Here is an 18,484-nt window from a genome sequence, read left to right as displayed (position 1 = left end):
AGGTAAATAAAAGGCAGAGCCTCCATTTGAATCCAGGGGGCGTAGAGATATTAATGAAGGTATATGCTGAGTGTGCACATGTATCTTTAAAAAAAGAATAAGTTAACACAGTTGTATTCAGTGGTGTCCATTAATTCATCGTTTATCAGACTTTGTATATATGTAATGTATGTATGTATGTATGTATGTATGTATGTATGTATGTACGTATTATGTATGTGTATGTATTTAATGTATGTATGTATGTATGTGTACGTATTATGTATGTATTGTATGTAATGTATGTATGTATGCATTTATGTATGTATGTATGTATGTATGTATGCATTTATGTATGTATGTATGTATGTATGTATGTATGTATTTATGTATGTATGTACGTATTAAGTATGTGTATGTATGTATGTATGTGTATGTATGTATGTATGTATTTATGTATGTCTTTATGTATGTATGTATGTATTTATGTATGTACGTATTATGTATGTAATGTATGTACTATGTATGTGAGCATAAGTATTTGAGCATAAGTATGTGTGTATGTGCGTGTGGTAGGAGGTTGGGGTGGATGGTTGGGTCAAACAAACATATGACTTTCATCCAGGAGACCTTTGCATGAAAGTCAACTTTTGTGACTTTTTTTACGTTGACTACTTCACTTACATTCGTAACTTAGTTTACGTAAGAAACATACTTATTTTAACCACAATCTTTACCTAAACCTAACCAACCAGCTTTGTTGGATTCACAATGTTTAAAACTGCGTCCGTGCGTCCGACCATAAGTTGCTACCTTGTTTGCAGTCATGTGATGCCAATGACGCGTGATTCAGATGGAGGGCAGGAAGTGAAAATAGAATAGGAGTCATTTTGTTAGTAATATTGACTGGAAGTTTGGTGCTTTCCACAAACGTTCCTTCTAACAAATAATGTCAAAGTGTCATTTAAGTTGATCCATAGATTCTATCCAGTGAAACATTTCCTACAGAAGTTCAAGAGTGAAATGTAAATTGTTCTTTCTGTGAATTACACCCTGAAACTTGCTTTCATTTATTTTGATGACCAACATAAGTTGGAACTACTCTAAGCAACTGACAGCTGTCTATGCACAGAGTCCCAGTGGTATATAAAAAGGACATGCAGAGGTGTAATTCTGGCTGCTGTCTGTAGATTCCTTCATGCTCAGCTCGTATTCTTCCAGATGTTTCATACCAGATGTTGTAACAGCGGTGATGTTGTGTATTGGTTAGTGTCCTCGCCACCACGATACAAATCGGCATTGCAGATTGAACATGTAGCTGGACTTGAATGGTCTTCTTTTGACTGAAAGTACTGCCAAACAACACTTGTTCTGCTCACCAGTTCCATTTCCACTTTCTCACAGCCTGCTGCATTGAACGCTCCACCTACGTAAACACCTTCCCGTAATCAACGGCGCCATCATTACGTCGATCAGCGTAGCGCGCCTAGTGCAAGCGTAGGGTTCAGTTCGGTGGAAAAGAATTCTAAGGTTCGGCAGAAACAGAACCCCATCAAAAAGCCCAATATTCGGCCGAAGCCGAATCCTGGATTCGGTGCATCCCTAGTTTTCACTAAAGCCGCCCTCTGGAATACAGCCCCTGTGTGAGAGGCTTCCTAAGACTTGTTTATAAATCAAAGTGTTCTTACACAGGTGGCATGCTCCTCATCTGCGTAGTCAAAGCTGTCGACTTTCTGCTTGAAGGAGTCCAGGATCTCACCGTGTCGTGCCATGTCTGTAGCCAGGATCAGTGTGATGGTTCCCTAAAACACAGCAAAAGGGAAACTCATCAATACACACACATACACACACAAACACACACACGTTTTCCCCTGAGCAGCGTGGACAGTGCTGTAAATTGTGGTTCCTTGGATTTTCTGTTGACGTAGTTTGAGTTATGTAGGTGGCACACAATAAAATTAATCCATTTTATTACTATGGTGGCACTCTTTACTTGTCCTTTCAGATTCCTATTCCCACTTCAGTTTTACCCTAAATCAGCTTTACACTTGTTTAAATCATCTTAGTGTACACTGTCTGAAAGTATCAAGTCTTTTTCATGGCACCATTCCACAACACGCTGTGTCCATACACCCTTATTACACTTGATATAACATTAATCAGTATAGCCCAGTCGATACTGGACGTTTGAGGCCAATACTGATATTGATATTTGGGAGTTTAGGAATACTGATAACAATAATCAATATTGCTTTTAGATTTTTTAGTGGCATTTTAGGCCTTAATTAGATAGGACAGCTTTAGACAAGAAAGGAGAGAGAGAGAGGGGGAATGACAGCAGCAAACCGCAGGTCGGAATCAAACTCGCGACAGCTGCGTCGAGGAGTTAGCCTCTGTATATGGGTGCATGCTATACCACGTGAGCTACCCAGGCGCCCAAGCAAACAATGTTTAAAACAGATCCCCTACCTGTCGTATCTGTTTGAAGGCCTCAGGGTCAAAGTTGGAGAAGATGTTGCAGTCGGGCTGAGATAAGATCTGGAAGGCCACAGCACAGTGGTGGTTCTCCAGAGGGGAGATGTCATTGTAGCGAACTGACAGCTCTGTTCTGGCATTGATCTGGTACCTGGAAGAGAGAGAGGGAATGGGTAGATCGAAAAAGATGCAAGCTATAAGATGTACTTTGAAAGTATTTCTCATGTCACAGAAACCACTGAGTCTGTGGTTTGGATGTTATTATCATATAATCTGTGACGTGTTGGTGTTTTTGTTCCGGTGCTCTCATCCCTGGCTCTCTGCAGCTTTGTGCGATGCTGTTGCCTGGAAAAGGCAGCAGTGTCTGTGTCGCCAGGGACCACCAGTAATAACCTTTTTGGTTCATTAAATGGACCTGAATTCACGATTATGTAGGATATCACTACAGACATTCCTGTAATCTTACGCTGCATTGTCTGCAGCATTAGTGTATTATGTATCATTATCAGCTGGAGCGTGTAGAGCGTGCTTGATGCGACTGTTTACAGAACTTTACCGTTCAGCGTTCACATCACACAGCTCACATCGTTATAGTTATGGTTATACAGTAGTTATAGTTATGGTTATAGTTATTGTTCTTGGTGTGGACCGCCATTAAGTCTGGTGTTAATCCATATTTTTCCTAAATGCCAGCTAATCCCATTAAAAGACCAACAGTGTGTTAGTCCTTCTCTCAATACTTTCTACCTTATGTCTCTGGCTCATTGGTTACTATGCTGTAGACATACAGCTTTGTGTGTGCGTGTGCGTGTGTGTGTGCGTGTGTTTGTGTCTTACGTGTTGTTGAATCCGGGGTGATCAAGATCGTGACACACAGCAGCTGTCATGAGAATCAAAACGTCGACCTGAGTGAACTTCTCCTAAAAAAATGAACACAGAAATCCAGACGTCTGTATATTTATCATCCATATGTGCGATAATATCTTCCCCCCTCAAATTGCCACATTGTGTGTGTGTGTGTGTGTGTGTGTGTGTGTGTGTGTGTGTGTGTGTGTGTGCGCGTGTGTGTGTGTGTGTTTGTGTATGTGTGTGTGTGTCTGTCATCCCTAACAACAGAGGGAGACTCTGAGAAGAACAAGCTCCTCTTTTCCTTTTTTCTTTTCTTTCTTATTTCTTTTTTTTTTCAGACAGGCGTCTCCCCTTCACTACACCCCCCGCCCTCCTCCTCATCCTCTCATTCTTTCTCCCCTGAGCTTTCCCAATCCCCTGATGTCTTCTCTCCACAGCTCAGCTTGTTCCCCCCAGCTGTCCCATCACAACTGCAGCATGACTGCATGTATCGCTTTTAAATACATGCATTCAAATCTGACTTGACTTGAACTCTTTAAAGTAAAAGTCCACCCTAAACAAATAAGGAGCTTCAGATGATAATAAAGTGACGTTGATGCAACAAAGCAATACAGCGGTGCATCTCATAGCACAACCATTCCGCAGGCAGCCATGGCACTGAAGCTGCTTATGGAATATCTTTAAGTACAAACAGAGGATGCAGAAGTTTGGGGCTTGACTTAAAACACAAGGTGATCAGAGAGCAGGCTCTTTTAAAAGCATTAGCGCTGCAGTGAGAATCAAACCCCAAATCACACTTTATCCAGCCTATGAGCCTCCATACACATTTTGCTCAGCAGAAATAAGACTAGTGTGAAAATACAAAGTATTACCCCAGCAGGGAATACCATTACTTAACTGTATTTCCACAGTACATAAGCAGAAGTCAAATTAAGAACAACATATCTATTTATAGGACAGTGTTGGTTTTGGATGGAGTGTCCTTAAAAAGAGTTTTGACTTACACACGTGTTTTATTACTATTTAAAGAGATTGGAATCTTACAGGAGAATTGACTGATTTCATCAAATCTACAAATAAGTAGAAATATATACCAAAAGGTAATATAATTACTTAAAAAGGACTGCTAAAAAAAATACTAACATTTTGGGAAATACGCTTATTCTTGGCAAGAAATCAACTAAATAATAATAATAATACATTTTCTTTATATAGCGCTTTTCAAAGTACTCAAATACACTTTACAGTAAAACCATATAAGTACCATATAAGCAGGTGAAGCAAAATGTCTAACTATTCTTTACAAGAGCTACTCCAATGGTTTAGTATTACATTTCTGTGAAGTTAGATGACATTACACACTTTATACAACTGTTTTCACAGGCTGGGTGGGACTCCTCGTGATGAGTAAGTTCAACTTTGCCATAGAAACTTGGTGGTGAATGCCCCTTTAAGTCCCAGGTCTTTATGAGCAATGTACAAAGTCCAGATGCTGACTATTAAAATGTCATAACATTCACATACAACATCTGGATCTTTCAATGCTGTGTTACAGTGCGTTTTACTAACTGGGACCAACGTATAGGGGCGCAGGGTACCTCACCTGGTAGAGCGTGTGCCCCATGTACAGAGGCTCAGTCCTTGCAGCAGCGGCCGCAAGTTCAATTCCAACCTGTGACCCTTTGCTGCATGTCACTCCCCCTCTCTGTCCCCCTTAGCTGTCCTATGTAATAAACACCTAAAATGTCCCCCCCAAAAAATATATATAAAGGGTGTGTGGTCAAGGGTGCAAGGCCTTCATCTGTAGTTTCTATTAATCCCTGATTTTACCAGGTCAAAACCTGAAACTTTGCTTTCAAGTCTCAAGTCCTTATTGATGCGAGCCTCGAGTCTCACAGCAGTCAAGTCTCTAAGAAGCAGATTACCTGTAGGTTGCACAGGCAGATCATGCTGTACATCATCTGGGTGACACAGAAACAGTGGCGGAAGTTGTGGAAGGGGTTATTCTTGTAGTTGTCATGAATACAAAGCTACACAGAGAGAGATACAGACAGACAGACAGGAGGTTTGAGATCTTTGAGCTTAAGGGCATCAAACGGAAGAATAAGAATACATTTCATTTGTATAGCCCTTTTAAAAGGTACTCAAAGGCACTTTACATGGTAATAAAACAAAAAAAAACAGAAACAGTGAAAAGCAATAACAGTATAAAAACAACTACAACAATGAAAAAGATGAAGAGCAGAAAGTATTTTGAGATATTGTTCTGTTTGGGAAAAGGCCCATTCAATGGGGATGTTGTTGGTTGGTGTCTATGTGAATGTGCACATGTACTGGGTCCAAGTCTCACCAGCCATCTCTTGAGTGTGATAGGGTTGATGCTGAAGTCTTTGACCAAGCCCAGGTCATGGTACATATGTTCCAGACAGCTGAGCATCTGGAAGAACAAAGGGACGTATCAGTGATATCAGTCTGTATACAGCGAGAAATGGAGATATGATGAGATAAGTTGTTTTGTCTTCTTTAATCCTTTGACATTTACAGTAAATAAAACATTATTTATGAACTCTGAACCTTACACCATAAGAGCCAAACCCTGTATGATACTATAGTTTAGTTTCTTTAGTTGATAATATAATAGATCCAAGTCATATTTAGGTTTGGGATAGTCTGGATCAACGAATCGGTGCCACCGGGTGTTCAGCTGGATGTCCCTAACCTTCAGCTCCCTTCAGAACCTCCGAGCTAGCAAGCTACATGCTAAAAATGGCACATTTTGAAGAAAGTTAAGATTGTACAACAAGGCAGGCCTGCTTGGCTCTTTCGGGGAATGATTGTGAAGATTTACACAGAATATGTTTAAGCCATTTACTCTCTAACTGGGACGTTTGGGAGCGATTGGCAGGAGTTTGTGTGGACGAAGTACACACGGAGATACACTGGTAAGAGCAAATGAGGTTTAACCATGTATCCAGCTAATTTAAATAGCAAGATCCCAGGGTTGGCTTGGGAACGGAGGAGCTAGAAGACCTTGCTGGGGAGAGGGAGGTCTTGACAACTTAGCAGGCTAAAGCTGTTGCCAGCGGGATCCGGCTCTGCATAAGCAGCAGAAAAGGGATGGATGGATAGATGGAACTCCACTGATTTTACAGGTCTTGAGGAATGTTACTGCATATGTGAAAAGAGTTGCTCCAGAAGGAGCTGTGTGGAGTGAGATAAATATCCTCTAGCAGTTGATTCATCAGTAACAGTGTTACTGCCTTTGATCGAAAAACATAAACAGTGGATTAATCAGGGGATGAGTCTCACCTCATTAGGTTCCCACTGCCAAGCATCGAAAGTAGGCAATCTAAGAGCTTCTACTGTCTCCTTAGAGAGATGGTACTACACACACACACACACACACACACACACACACACACACACACACACACACACACACACACACACACACACACACACACACACACACAAAGGGCAGCGGGACAGGAAGGGAGACAGGGGGCACATGGAGAGAAGAGTAGAGAGGGGAATTGTAGGTGAGACAGGTTCAGCAAGCTGGTCAGTCTTACCTCGTTGTCCTCCCATAGCCAGACGTCGAAGGCAGGTTTTTTGAGGGCGTCTATGGTCTGTTGTGACAGCATGTACTGCAGGCAACAGAGCTGGCATTTAACCCTGTCTGCCTTCGCTTGGCTCAGGGTCACACCTTTACACACCACTATACACACCTACTGTAATGTTCAGGCATATAACCTAATATCATACCCACTATTTGACTTTATTTGCTAAATTCTTGCTGGACTGTTTAGTTATTAAATGTGCAAGAAATATGACTAGCAGCCATACTGAAGGAAGCACTAGCTGTCAACAGGTGAATGTTTCTAAAATACAACTTCTGCTTATGTGCAAACATTTTATAGATTCACTGGTGTCCGGAGTGGAGATGAGATGATGATTATCTCACAGTGACCTATTGTACTGCACTGACTGTTTTCTAGGAATAGACCTAGACTAAACCTGATAAACATCGATAAAACTGGCCAATAACATTTTCACAAGTGTCAAATGGACCCAATTGTTTGAGACTAAACATTTGTTCTATCTTGTTCCTGGAACCACACTAGAGGCGTGGTATTTCTTAGAACACCTGCCATCAGCAGACTCACCTGGCTAACAAAAACACACAGTGGACTGAACAGTGTTGGGTAGAGACTTTCTAGGAAAAGCTTACCTTTGGGTAGGAGGGCACGTCTCTGCGAGGAGTCAGCTTCTTATTGTCTTCCAGGAAGTTACTGAAAACAATTTTTTTTAAACCGCTTGAATCTACAAAGAAATAATATCAATACTAATTCTACTACTTCTAAAACAATATATAAATATCCTCAATAAGTAAAACAACCTTGGTCTCCAATGCAATGTAGTTTTATCAGTGAACATTCAGAAAGCATCACTTTCTCAATTACTTCTACTAGTACTAGGTCTAGTCTAGGTCTATATTAGGTCTAAATGAATCTAGATATTAATTGATACTACTGACACATGTACTGCTAATTAGTTACTGCTAATTAGGCATTATACTAGAACTACCAGTGACACTGATTAGGCTTTAAGGATTTATTTTTTGATTAATCGATTTGCCAACACTCACTTGAGACATGGGACTAGAGAATGTTTGGTATGGAACCCCAAAGTGTTCAACATTAAATAAATAAAACAAATATTTATATAAATAAATAATGATATGAATGAATTGTGTAAAATACACAAATGAAACAATAATTTGAGAAATATTTAAGAAATTATCATTTTCATAATAACAGACTTTTAAATGGAATGACTTTTTTATTTCATGCCACTTTTGATGACAGTGGTGTTGTCACAGTACATTTACATTTCAGCCAATCACATGTCCCCTCCCTCTCTCAAGCAACGACTGCTATCAGATTTAGCCAGAAACTGCTGCTGTATATAAGCAGTACACAGACACAGAAGCTAACTCATTTGATTTATTTAGCTTATTAAAGCTAACTGTGCGTAACTTTTTTTTTTATCACAGAAGGCTTGTATCACGTGGATGTGCCAACAGTTTTGTTGTCATTACTGACAGAAACTACGCACTACAGCTTTAAGTCTGCACATGCTAACTAACTAGAGTGGGTTGTGAGCTTCATATATTGTTCAGTATTAACATGAAGAGACAGCAGCACCTAATATTTAGATTCACCTTTGAATATATATATGAGATATACATCTCTGTCAAGAGCAAAAAGAAAAACAGTCTTTCTCTTTTTAGCTCGGGGTACTCATGGTTGCCCGAGTTCCGAGCTCGTGTTTCCAGCTTTGACCTCGGAAAATCTGAGTTCAGAGTACAAATGGAACGCACTATAACACTGGCTCTTCACTTTGATGCTGAGTAATAATCCAAGCTCACAAAAAAAAATCTAGTTAGTTGGCAAGGTAGCATGCCTTGTTGGCTTAAAAGCTAAAGCGGTATCGCTACTGTGCCTTTGTACTAGATTTATTCAGAGCAGCAGTCTCCAGAATTACTTTGGCATTGTTGTTGCGCTAGCTAACAGGAGCTAACTGGCTAACTTTGGTAGCAGTTGTTTCTAGCTCTACCTTAAGAGTGAGGGGGACTGTGATTGGCAAAAGGTTGAGAGGGTGGTACTGTTGACAGTGACAGTATAAAATAAAATGTGTTACCTTGAAAAGTCCCATTATCAAAAAAAGTGTCATTGGAAAAACAAATACAAATGTCTCTACTGAAATAAAAATGATGTCCAATAAAATTCAGTTATTGTGAAAATGAATGAGCAAATAACATTTCACAATAATGAGTTCAGTTGTTGGTCCATTTACATATTTTACACATTTTTGATTATGATTATTATTACTATTTACTTATTTAATATTGAACATTTTGGGGGTACATAGTTTAGAAGAACTCTTGCTAATAATTTACTTAAATTGCTGCAACTGCTCTTTGGGGAATTGTTGGGTCTCTTTAAATTATAGAGCGTGGTCTAAACCTACTCTATCTGTAAAGTGTTCGGAGATTATGAGTGTTATGATTTGAGACTATAAATAAAATTGAATTTAAGTTAATTTTAATTTGATTATGAATATCAAAATAGCAGTTGATATATTTTCTGCACTTTTTAGCACTAATAACAATAACAACTACTATTCTTCCTATTACTGCACTAATGCTGACATAAAGCAATACCAGCTGCTCTGCATATTAGCATTTACAGTGAGCTAAGGTTAATAGTAAAGCACATCTCCAGACAGGACTCTGCTATTCAACAGAAGGATGGGGTGTCCCATGACAATTTCTGGCTAGACACTTCCCTCTGTGCTTATTAGATTGAAAAGACCAGGGAGATTCAGTGATTATTGAGGAGATAATTGCTTCTGTTGTTGCCATCACCTGTTGTTTCTGGATGCCATCTCTTGGCGGAGCTTCTTGATGTCGTTGCGACATTTCTCAATCTCCACCACCTTCATCCCCTCCACTGTAGACAGACAGAGTCATTTAGAGTCATTTATTTAAACCCCACTAATCCTATTAAAGTTCATATGTTTTAAACCCTTAACCTCTTGATACCATTTGTAGCTGCAAACATATAACATTACCCAGAGCATCTTTGGGTCATAAAGCTAAATTAACAATTACATTATTTTATTTGTTTAATTGGCCTATTTTGGTGACTGGGGTTTGGAACAACATGGTCAGGTCTCTACTGTGGCTTCTTTTTTGGCATTCAATGTTTCGTGCATTCGTTTTTGTTGGTCAATAAAGCAATCAACAACACAAAACCAGAACCACACTTTTCCTCCCATTCCTGCATACCCTCCTCTGCATAGAATATTTTAAAAAGGTTTTAACTAACCCAAGTCCCAGGTGATGATTGGGATTATGTGAGGCCTAAACTGTCCCCCAATCTATCAGAGCAGATAAGATTAGCGAATTAGAGATCTAACGAAACATTTTTTCCATACAGGTATGCTGTCAGTCACATGTTGCTTTGCTGCACTTTGAGGGCTTGAAAATGGCAGTAACCCCAAAATCTACAGTAGGTCGGGCTGGAGCATTAGTTCTGGAGGCTGGATGTTTAAGTCTATCAGTGCCCCAGTAGATATATGATGGCAAGTTTATGCTAAAACCATACCGATAGGCCCATGCAGTTCATTTAAATGAGTTGACAGACTGAGAGAAAGCAGAATGAGGTTAGAGAGACGGGGGTTGGTGGTGTAGGAGGTGGATCCTGAGAGAGGGAAACAGATCCTGCAGCTGTACATTGTGAAAGCAGCAAAGCCCACTCACTGAGCCTGCAGCAGTCTCTACGAAGTCCACCAGCATCAATATTAACAGCTGTCTGTCATCTGGTTGTATCTCACCTCAGCAGACTGCAGCTGATATCACTCACTCTTTGGACTCTCACATATCTTTATCTGACTCTGCGTCCTCCTCTGTCTGCCTCCTTGATTAATCCACCTCTGTTTTGCTGAATCAGAAAAGGGCCCCTCTGACAACACTCCAGCTGGCATTAGCATAGGTGACCATGACGACCAAAGTCATGAGAGGATGGAGAACTGTGTGGGCGCCATGCTGTTTCCATAGCGACCAGGTATCCAGGCAATTGGCATGCTTGTGTGAAGTGGCTGTGCGTCAGATCTGAAACTACTACTACACAAAACCAGTCAGGGAGAGTGGGCACTGAAAGTGGGTTCACGAAACTCGCACAACGTATGCTGGAAGTTTGTCCTGCAGGGTTCTCAAGTCAGAATTTTGGAAGATCCAAGCCAAAAGTGGGAATTAAATTGAATTAAATTGGCTACAACCCCAGGAAGTAGAATTTGATGTGAATTTAATTTGCTGGAAATATATCTTTTAATAATAATAATATATTCTAATAATATTCTTTTTTATAATCAGACTTATGTAATAACATAACCAGACATTACACATCTAAGTTGATTAAATATGGATTTTGGATCAACCAATGTTGCCATAAATTAGAGCAGTCCTTTTAGTGTTTTGCAACACTGCTCACAATGGTTGTAAACACTCACACACAAATATTAAAGGATAGCTTCAGATTTATGTCTATCTATTTTAAGAAACGGAAAGAGACTCAGTTGTCTATGACAAAATTATGAACTGCTCCATGGCGCCGTGTAAATCTAACTAAATCAGTATTTCTAGGAAGTGAGAACGCCTGTGACAAGGACAATCTCCTGTTGTGTGCTACATGTGTGAAAGGAAAACTCTGGACAATGTCAGGACCTAGTTCCTCCAGAATGAGTCCGGAGTTTGTATGTGAAAACAGCTATAAAAAAAACCTGTTAAACATTTAACCCATCCTAAGTATTTTGAGCAGTGGACAGCTATACATACAGCATCCGGGGAGCAACATGGGGGGGTTCAGTGTCTTGCTCAGGGACACTTGGCTGGAGGAGCCTGGGATTGAGCCACTAATCTTGTGGTTGAAAGGCGACCACTCTACCTCTGATACACAGCCATCCCCATGTAGCCCCCATAGTGTTGTCTCTTTAATTTGCAATGAACACAATGGATACCCACATGATAAACCACATCAGTCCTGATTAGGGATGTCACAATACCAGATATTTAGTAGCCAATACCAATATCAGTGTAATTCCACAATCCTCGATACCCAATTCAACACCACGGTCAAAAACAAAGCAAGAAATCCCATGTACACTCTTTTATACAATGCATTTCAGGATAACACTTAGCAGGGGTTAGGGACACTCTTTTTCAATTTCAAAATGTTAAATTTCAACTTTTTGGTGTGGAGTGGAGGGGTTTCAATTAATCAATTTTATTTGAGGGGAGGGGGGCGAGCGTGATTTACATGTAATCTGGAGAGAACGTCAGTCTTCTGGACCCACAGTCCATTACAACAAAGCCTGGCATTACCACACAGCTAGCATACGGTAATGTCTTTCATGAGTTCCTCTGGAACTCCCAAATGTTAAGTGAAGTCTGTTTCTCTCTGCCCTCGTTTTTTTCACATAGAACCGGGCTGGTTAAAGTTAACTTACATTATGCAGAGGTCTGCTGGAACAAACTAACGTTGGCTAATGTCAGCTATCGTAGCTAACAATGGGCTCTATGTGAAAAACAACTGCAGAGAGAAACAGATTTATTTGCGGTTTGGGACTTCCAGGTGAACTCGTAAAAGCAGTTGCCATAGATGCACGGTAACTTCTTCTAAAGTAATGGTGAACTGATCAACAGGTGTAGGCTTAGCACAGAATTGAGTTGACTAAAATGCTGTTCAATTTGTACCTTTGAACTGAATTTGTATTAAGTAGAATACAGGACCCCAAAGGGAAGTTTGGGGTCCCCTGCTGGAGCTGCTACCCCCGCGACCCGACCCCGGATAAGCGGATGAAGATGGATGGATGGATGGATGGATGGAGAATACAGGAAAAAGGGGGCATTTTACTTAATTATTAATTATTAGGTTAATGAAAAGCATTTGAAATGTCTGAAGGCCCTTACAGTTTTAAAAATGCTGAAAAAGACATACATGTGTGTACTTTATGTTAACAGAGCTCCATCACATTAATATAGCAGCAAACAAATATTTGCTATGTAAAGATAGGAAGAGCGATGGTGTCCCTCATCTGCGTACACACCATGGTGCCCGCTGACGGTTTGACGCAGCATAGAGCATCTTTGACCGCAGTAGCTTTACCCTACATCTACGTCAACTGCTTTCACAAGTTCACCTGGAACTTCCAAACCACTAGTAAGTCTGTTTCTCTCTGCAGTTGTTCACATAGAGCCTAACGTTAGCTATGATAGCTAACGGTAACTTCTTCTAAAGTAATGGTGAACTGATCAACAGGTGTAGGCTTAGCACAGAATTGAGTTGACTAAAATGCTGTTCAATTTGTACCTTTGAACTGAATTTGTATTAAGTAGAATACAGGACCCCCAAAGGGAAGTTTGGGGTCCCCTGCTGAGCTGCGTACCCCCGCGACCTGACCCCGGATAAGCGGATGAAGATGGCTAACGTCATATCATAGCTAACGTTAGCTATCATAGCTAACGTTAGCTATCATAGCTAACGTTAGCGTTTGTTCCAGCAGACCTCTGCATAGCGTAAGTTAAAAGTTAACTTCAATCCAGTTCTATCTAAAAAAAAAAAAAAAAACAGACTTCACTTAACATTTGGGAGTTTCAGGTGAAGTCATGGAAGACATTACCGTATTTGTTGTAGTGGGCTGTGAGGCCAGAAGACTGATGTTCTCCCCAGATGACATAAAGGAGTGTATGTTAAGGTATATGGGATTCATGCTGGGTATCGAGGATTGTGGAATTACACTGGTATTGGTATTGACTACTACATTTCTGGTATTGTGACATCACTAATCCGGACTGATGTGGTTTATCATGTGGGTATTCACTGTGTTTACTGCGAATTAAAGAGAGACAACACTATAGCCGTTTTAACATACAAACTCCGGGGTTTGCCCGAGGAATTAGGTCCAGACATTGTCAGGTGTTTCCCTTTCACACATGCACCACACGACAGGAGATTGTCCGTGTCAGAGGCGTTCTCACTTCCTGAAAAAACTGATTTAGACAAAGGATGGCGCTGGGTAGGGCGTGCAGCAGACAGGACGTCATGCAGTCGTTTATAATTTGGTCATAAACAACCAAATTTCTTGTCGTTCCTTGAATGTGTCTGATGATTTCAGCATAGGCCCTTACCGACAGAACTTCCCACATCTCGTTGTCTCTCCAGTTTTTTTATCCAGTTCTGCGCGAGCGGCATGTAATGTCTAGACAGCCAAGACAAATATGCCCAACGTCCTTTGACTGTTGAAGCCTCATATTTACTTCAGTTGAACATTATAATTTTTTTTTTGCACAAAACAAGGACTTTATGGCTTCGTCCCCATTTGTTTTTACAGTGCACTTGCAAAATAAAGGGATCACTTGGCATGTGATAGACATCATTCTGAAGCTATCCTTTAATATTTGTGTTTACAGCCATTGTGTTGCAAAACACTAAAAGGACTGCTCTAATTTTTGACATATTGGATTTTTATTGATCCAAAAATCAATATTTATTAACTTAGATGTATTAGCTGTGATGAAGTATCTTGAGTTGAGAGTCAGGAATGGAATCTGCAGGATTAGCCAAAAATTCATGGACATTCCTGTCTGGTTATGTTATCCACAAAACACACCATATCACAAAGTATTTTATATCAATATTGTGATACTGTGATAGGGGATATTGATGCAACACACTCCTATATGTAAATGTGCTGTGTTGTTGTGTGAGAGTTAGCAGGTCTTTCCATTCTTTTTGAATGGGGGTCGTGCGCTTAGGCTGTGGTGGTGGGGCCCGGAGCCAAAAAAAGGATTCAACTTTTGGAGAAACGCAACCCGACGTCATGCTGCCAATCATGTAACCAGTGATCAAACTTGTCATTGGGTTTTGAGGCGGTGTAAGCACAACTGCTTTGTCTCTTTTCTTTCTCCCTGAAATGAAGCTGCCTTCAAGTGCGGTCGGAACTATTGAGATCTATAAACGATCTGACGGTAAACAATAATTGGGAAATATAAAGTCTACTTGTGCTACATTGGGGGGTTAAAGAACACAACAGCAAGTCAATCCGAATCGCCGGATCGGATTTTCTGGTCTGATCGTGACCTTACAGTACTATATAGTGCACTACTTTTACTGTTTGCCATATTATTTGAGTGTCTGAGAAGTCTGAGTGTGTAAATGTATCCACCAAATAGTGTCCTCAAAAACTCCACAACGGAACGCAAAAAATGTCCATGGAATGTGCACTACTTTCTGATATCAATCTCACAAAGCAATGTGCTGCATTTTATAGATGTGAACATGTAAACTTGTAATAAGTCCAAAGTGTGTATACAGGTGTGTACAAATTTATTATGCTCTGCGGTACAAAACACAAATTTGCATTAGAAGAGCAAATACTTTTTCAGTTCAGTTTTCCAGTTCAGCAGTGGTGCAAACATGGAACAATTACACAAATCTTAGAGTCTGGCTGCTGATTTTTGTTGCTTGTAAAAAACACTGACTCGATGCACAACTTGCATTTCAACTTGACCTTTATCTGTAATTACAGCCTTTCTCAGAAGGATGTAATGATTGCAAGACAAATGTTCCTGTGAGTAATTGCTATAGCAGCTTGCCTGTTCTGAGACCTATATTATAAAAAACATGAAGGTAGGACAGCGCAGCAAGCCTGGCTATCACCAAACCTTTATTGATTGTATTTTATAGCTGGCTTTTATCTTGATACTATTGACACATCTATACCCAGTGCCAAGATGCCAGCGGACACACTTCCTCCTCCTAGTTAATGAAACGCAAAAATCCTAGAAACTGATTATGTTCAGCTGAAGATAAAAGGTGCCTGACCCCAGGGTGAATGTTGTATAAAACGGCACATTCCTTTCTGCTTTAAACATGTTCAAATGTGGTCAATGTTCAGTAGATACTAATAACAGCACAAGATCAATACAAGATCAAAAGCCTATGGAGGTGGGTTAGCAGACCACATAATGTATGTGGCTTCAACTTATCTAATCACAGCCTCATAAACTGTGGAGGAACACAAGTTAAAAAAGCATGCACTGAAGGCATGCAGTTATCTCTATACGTATGTACATTAATCAGTCTAAACATGAGTGTTATGTATAATGTTAAGTAATGTTATGGTTCGTGCATGCACTTGTTTGAGACTATTTCATTCAGTGCGTTTACATGCACAGCATTAATGTATGGTCTTACCCTGGTTAAGTGAATAAACGGGTTATGCCAGTTCCCCCCCCTCCCCGTATAAGTGAGTGGGGAAGAATGACAGGAGTAACTCTACCTCCGGTACAGTAGGTGGTGCTCTGCCAACGTACAACTTGTCAGAATAAGGCATTTTCTTCTGACTTTTCAGCGCTGTACATTTCATACATTCTCATGCTCATTCTAAAGTGTTTCCCATATAACTGTACGGGAACCCCCGCTAGGCCTGAATTATTTATTTTTTTCCCCAAAAATAAGCTAATATCCAGTGTTATTCATTCTGCAGCTGCACACTGCCATGTACTGCAGCAATGCACTGCTGTAAGTCACTGCATGAGACTGTCCGGGGTTAGTTTATGCCTGTAACAGCAGGACAGTTGAGTGGGTTATCTAAAGGCCCCTTACCATACAACTTTATATAAAAACCATAGTCCTCTCTTCCTGTCTCCCTCTGCACCGTGGTTGGTGCTAAACTGAGAACTGAGCCCTCTAGCGAGCAAGCTAGCCAGCCACTCAATTAGTAAAATGTAACAACTTGTCACAGCGTAGGAAAGCACAGTGATCTCGCCAGATGAGTGACAACTTTAAAAGGCTCATTTTCTGCCTAAAGGCATGTTGGGTGGAATTAGCAAGCTAGCTAGCTAACTAACGTTAACATTAGCTAACGGTCGCAGTGGGCTGTTCGGTCCCTCCACTTCTTTCCCATGACACAGCGTTGACAGCCCCAGAGATGGACGATCTGTTTAGCCATCTCAGCGGGGAGTGCAGCAGGCTCTGTGCTGCCGGTGCTGATCGGGCAAAGCTGTCTTGTATCATCAATGGTTTGTAGGCCTACATATTTGAGCTTTATTGGGACGGCAGCACGTCTTGCAGACGGACTAAGCCCAGGCAGCCCGTTCACGAAGCTCTATGGACGGGCAGCCTGCTTGCATAGCTCCGAGAGCTTGCGATCTGCAACTATAGGTTCGGCGTCCTAAAACTGCCCGCAGTCAGACCCAAACTCAGATGAGGAGTCTGTGGTGCACTAAAATCGGTGACTAGCAGACGTATCAGAGTAGTTAAGTGTAGTTAGCATCTTCTATTTGTTTATGTTTGTTAGCTTGTAACTAGTCTCGCTTTGCCAGACCATCCACACGCTGCGAAGCAGAGGAGGGTCTGGCTACTCCACACAGCATTCCGGGATGGGAGAAAAACGTGCTCTGGTTTACTGGCATTTCTTTAAACCAATCACAATTGTCATAGGCGGCGCTAAGCTCCACACAGAGCCGCTGCAGAATAGTTGTGTGAGAGAAAACTCCGATTGGACAGATAGTCTAGCTAGCTGTCTGGATTTACCCTGCAGAGATCTGAGGAGCAGTTAACCATAGTCCTCACAAATCCACCGAATTTAAAATTCCAACACAAAGAAAGTGGAAGGAAATGGAAAATGTGACTATACCAAACCACGGCCAAGCTGACTAATAGTGGGGCATGTTTCCGACTTTGACCTCGGAAAATCAGATTTCCGAGTACAAATGGAACGCACTATAATCACAGTTGTGATTCGCCGCAACATTAAGTTATATTTCTGGGGAGGTGCACGTCAGGCTACAGCGTGGGGTACAGCGTAGCATACCTACGGCCTAGGTTCAACACAGAACCATTTGATGCTGATGCATTTTGCCTGCATCCAGAACATGTAAATGTTTAATCAGTAAGCCCTTGTGTTATGTCTCAAAAACTGCCATGCTGCAATAAATATGACTATCACATCAGTGTTTTAGTTTAGTGTAATTATTTTAGTTTTTTCTTTTTTTTTTAAAGATCATTTTTTGGGGCATTTTTAGGCCTTTATTGACAGGACAGCTGAAGACATGAAAGGGGAGAGAGAAGGGGAATTACACGCAGCAAAGGGCCGCAGGTCGGAGTCGAACCCGTGTCCGAGGTCAGGGGGCGTGTTTTCGACTTTGACCTCGGAAAATCAGACTTCTGAGTACAAATGGAACGCACTATAATCACAGTTGTTGCAGTCTGTGTCAATGCAAGTCAGTGCAAGTCAGGCTACAGCGTGGGGTACAGCGTAGCATACCTACGGCCTAGATTCAACACAGAATCATTTGATGCTGATGCATTTGCCTGCATCCAGAACATGTAAATGTTTTAGTAAGCCCTTACGTTATGTCTAAACTGCCATGCTGTTCTACACAAAGAATAAATATGACTATCACTGTATAGTGTTTTAGTTACTGTTTTAGTTTAGTGTACCTGTTTTAGTTATTTAAATAATGTTCGCAATTCAAAATGAAACTACAGTTTATATGCAAATGATATCATACCGTCGCTAAAACAAAGAAGAAGTACCTCCGTACCTTATT

General features: G+C 40.8%; 1 protein-coding gene across 1 annotated transcript in view; it reads right to left on the bottom strand.

The window, feature by feature from the left end:
• The window catches only part of pde9aa (phosphodiesterase 9aa), a 51,729-nt gene that overhangs the window by 4,977 nt on the left and 28,268 nt on the right, over positions 1 to 18,484 (bottom strand). Inside the window, exons 7-14 of the mRNA XM_078262765.1 lie at positions 9,734 to 9,818; positions 7,535 to 7,595; positions 6,613 to 6,687; positions 5,654 to 5,740; positions 5,229 to 5,333; positions 3,292 to 3,374; positions 2,449 to 2,605; positions 1,668 to 1,781 (exon numbers count right to left, since the gene is read on the bottom strand). Coding sequence (XP_078118891.1) covers positions 1,668 to 1,781; positions 2,449 to 2,605; positions 3,292 to 3,374; positions 5,229 to 5,333; positions 5,654 to 5,740; positions 6,613 to 6,687; positions 7,535 to 7,595; positions 9,734 to 9,818 — 767 coding nt within the window. The remainder of the gene's footprint in view (positions 1 to 1,667; positions 1,782 to 2,448; positions 2,606 to 3,291; positions 3,375 to 5,228; positions 5,334 to 5,653; positions 5,741 to 6,612; positions 6,688 to 7,534; positions 7,596 to 9,733; positions 9,819 to 18,484) is intronic.

This window comes from Sander vitreus, chromosome 11, assembly GCF_031162955.1.
Source record: "Sander vitreus isolate 19-12246 chromosome 11, sanVit1, whole genome shotgun sequence".
Lineage (NCBI taxonomy): Eukaryota > Metazoa > Chordata > Actinopteri > Perciformes > Percidae > Sander > Sander vitreus.
The sequence above is the reverse complement of the archived record's forward strand: the minus strand, read 5'-3'. Positions and strand labels throughout refer to the sequence as shown.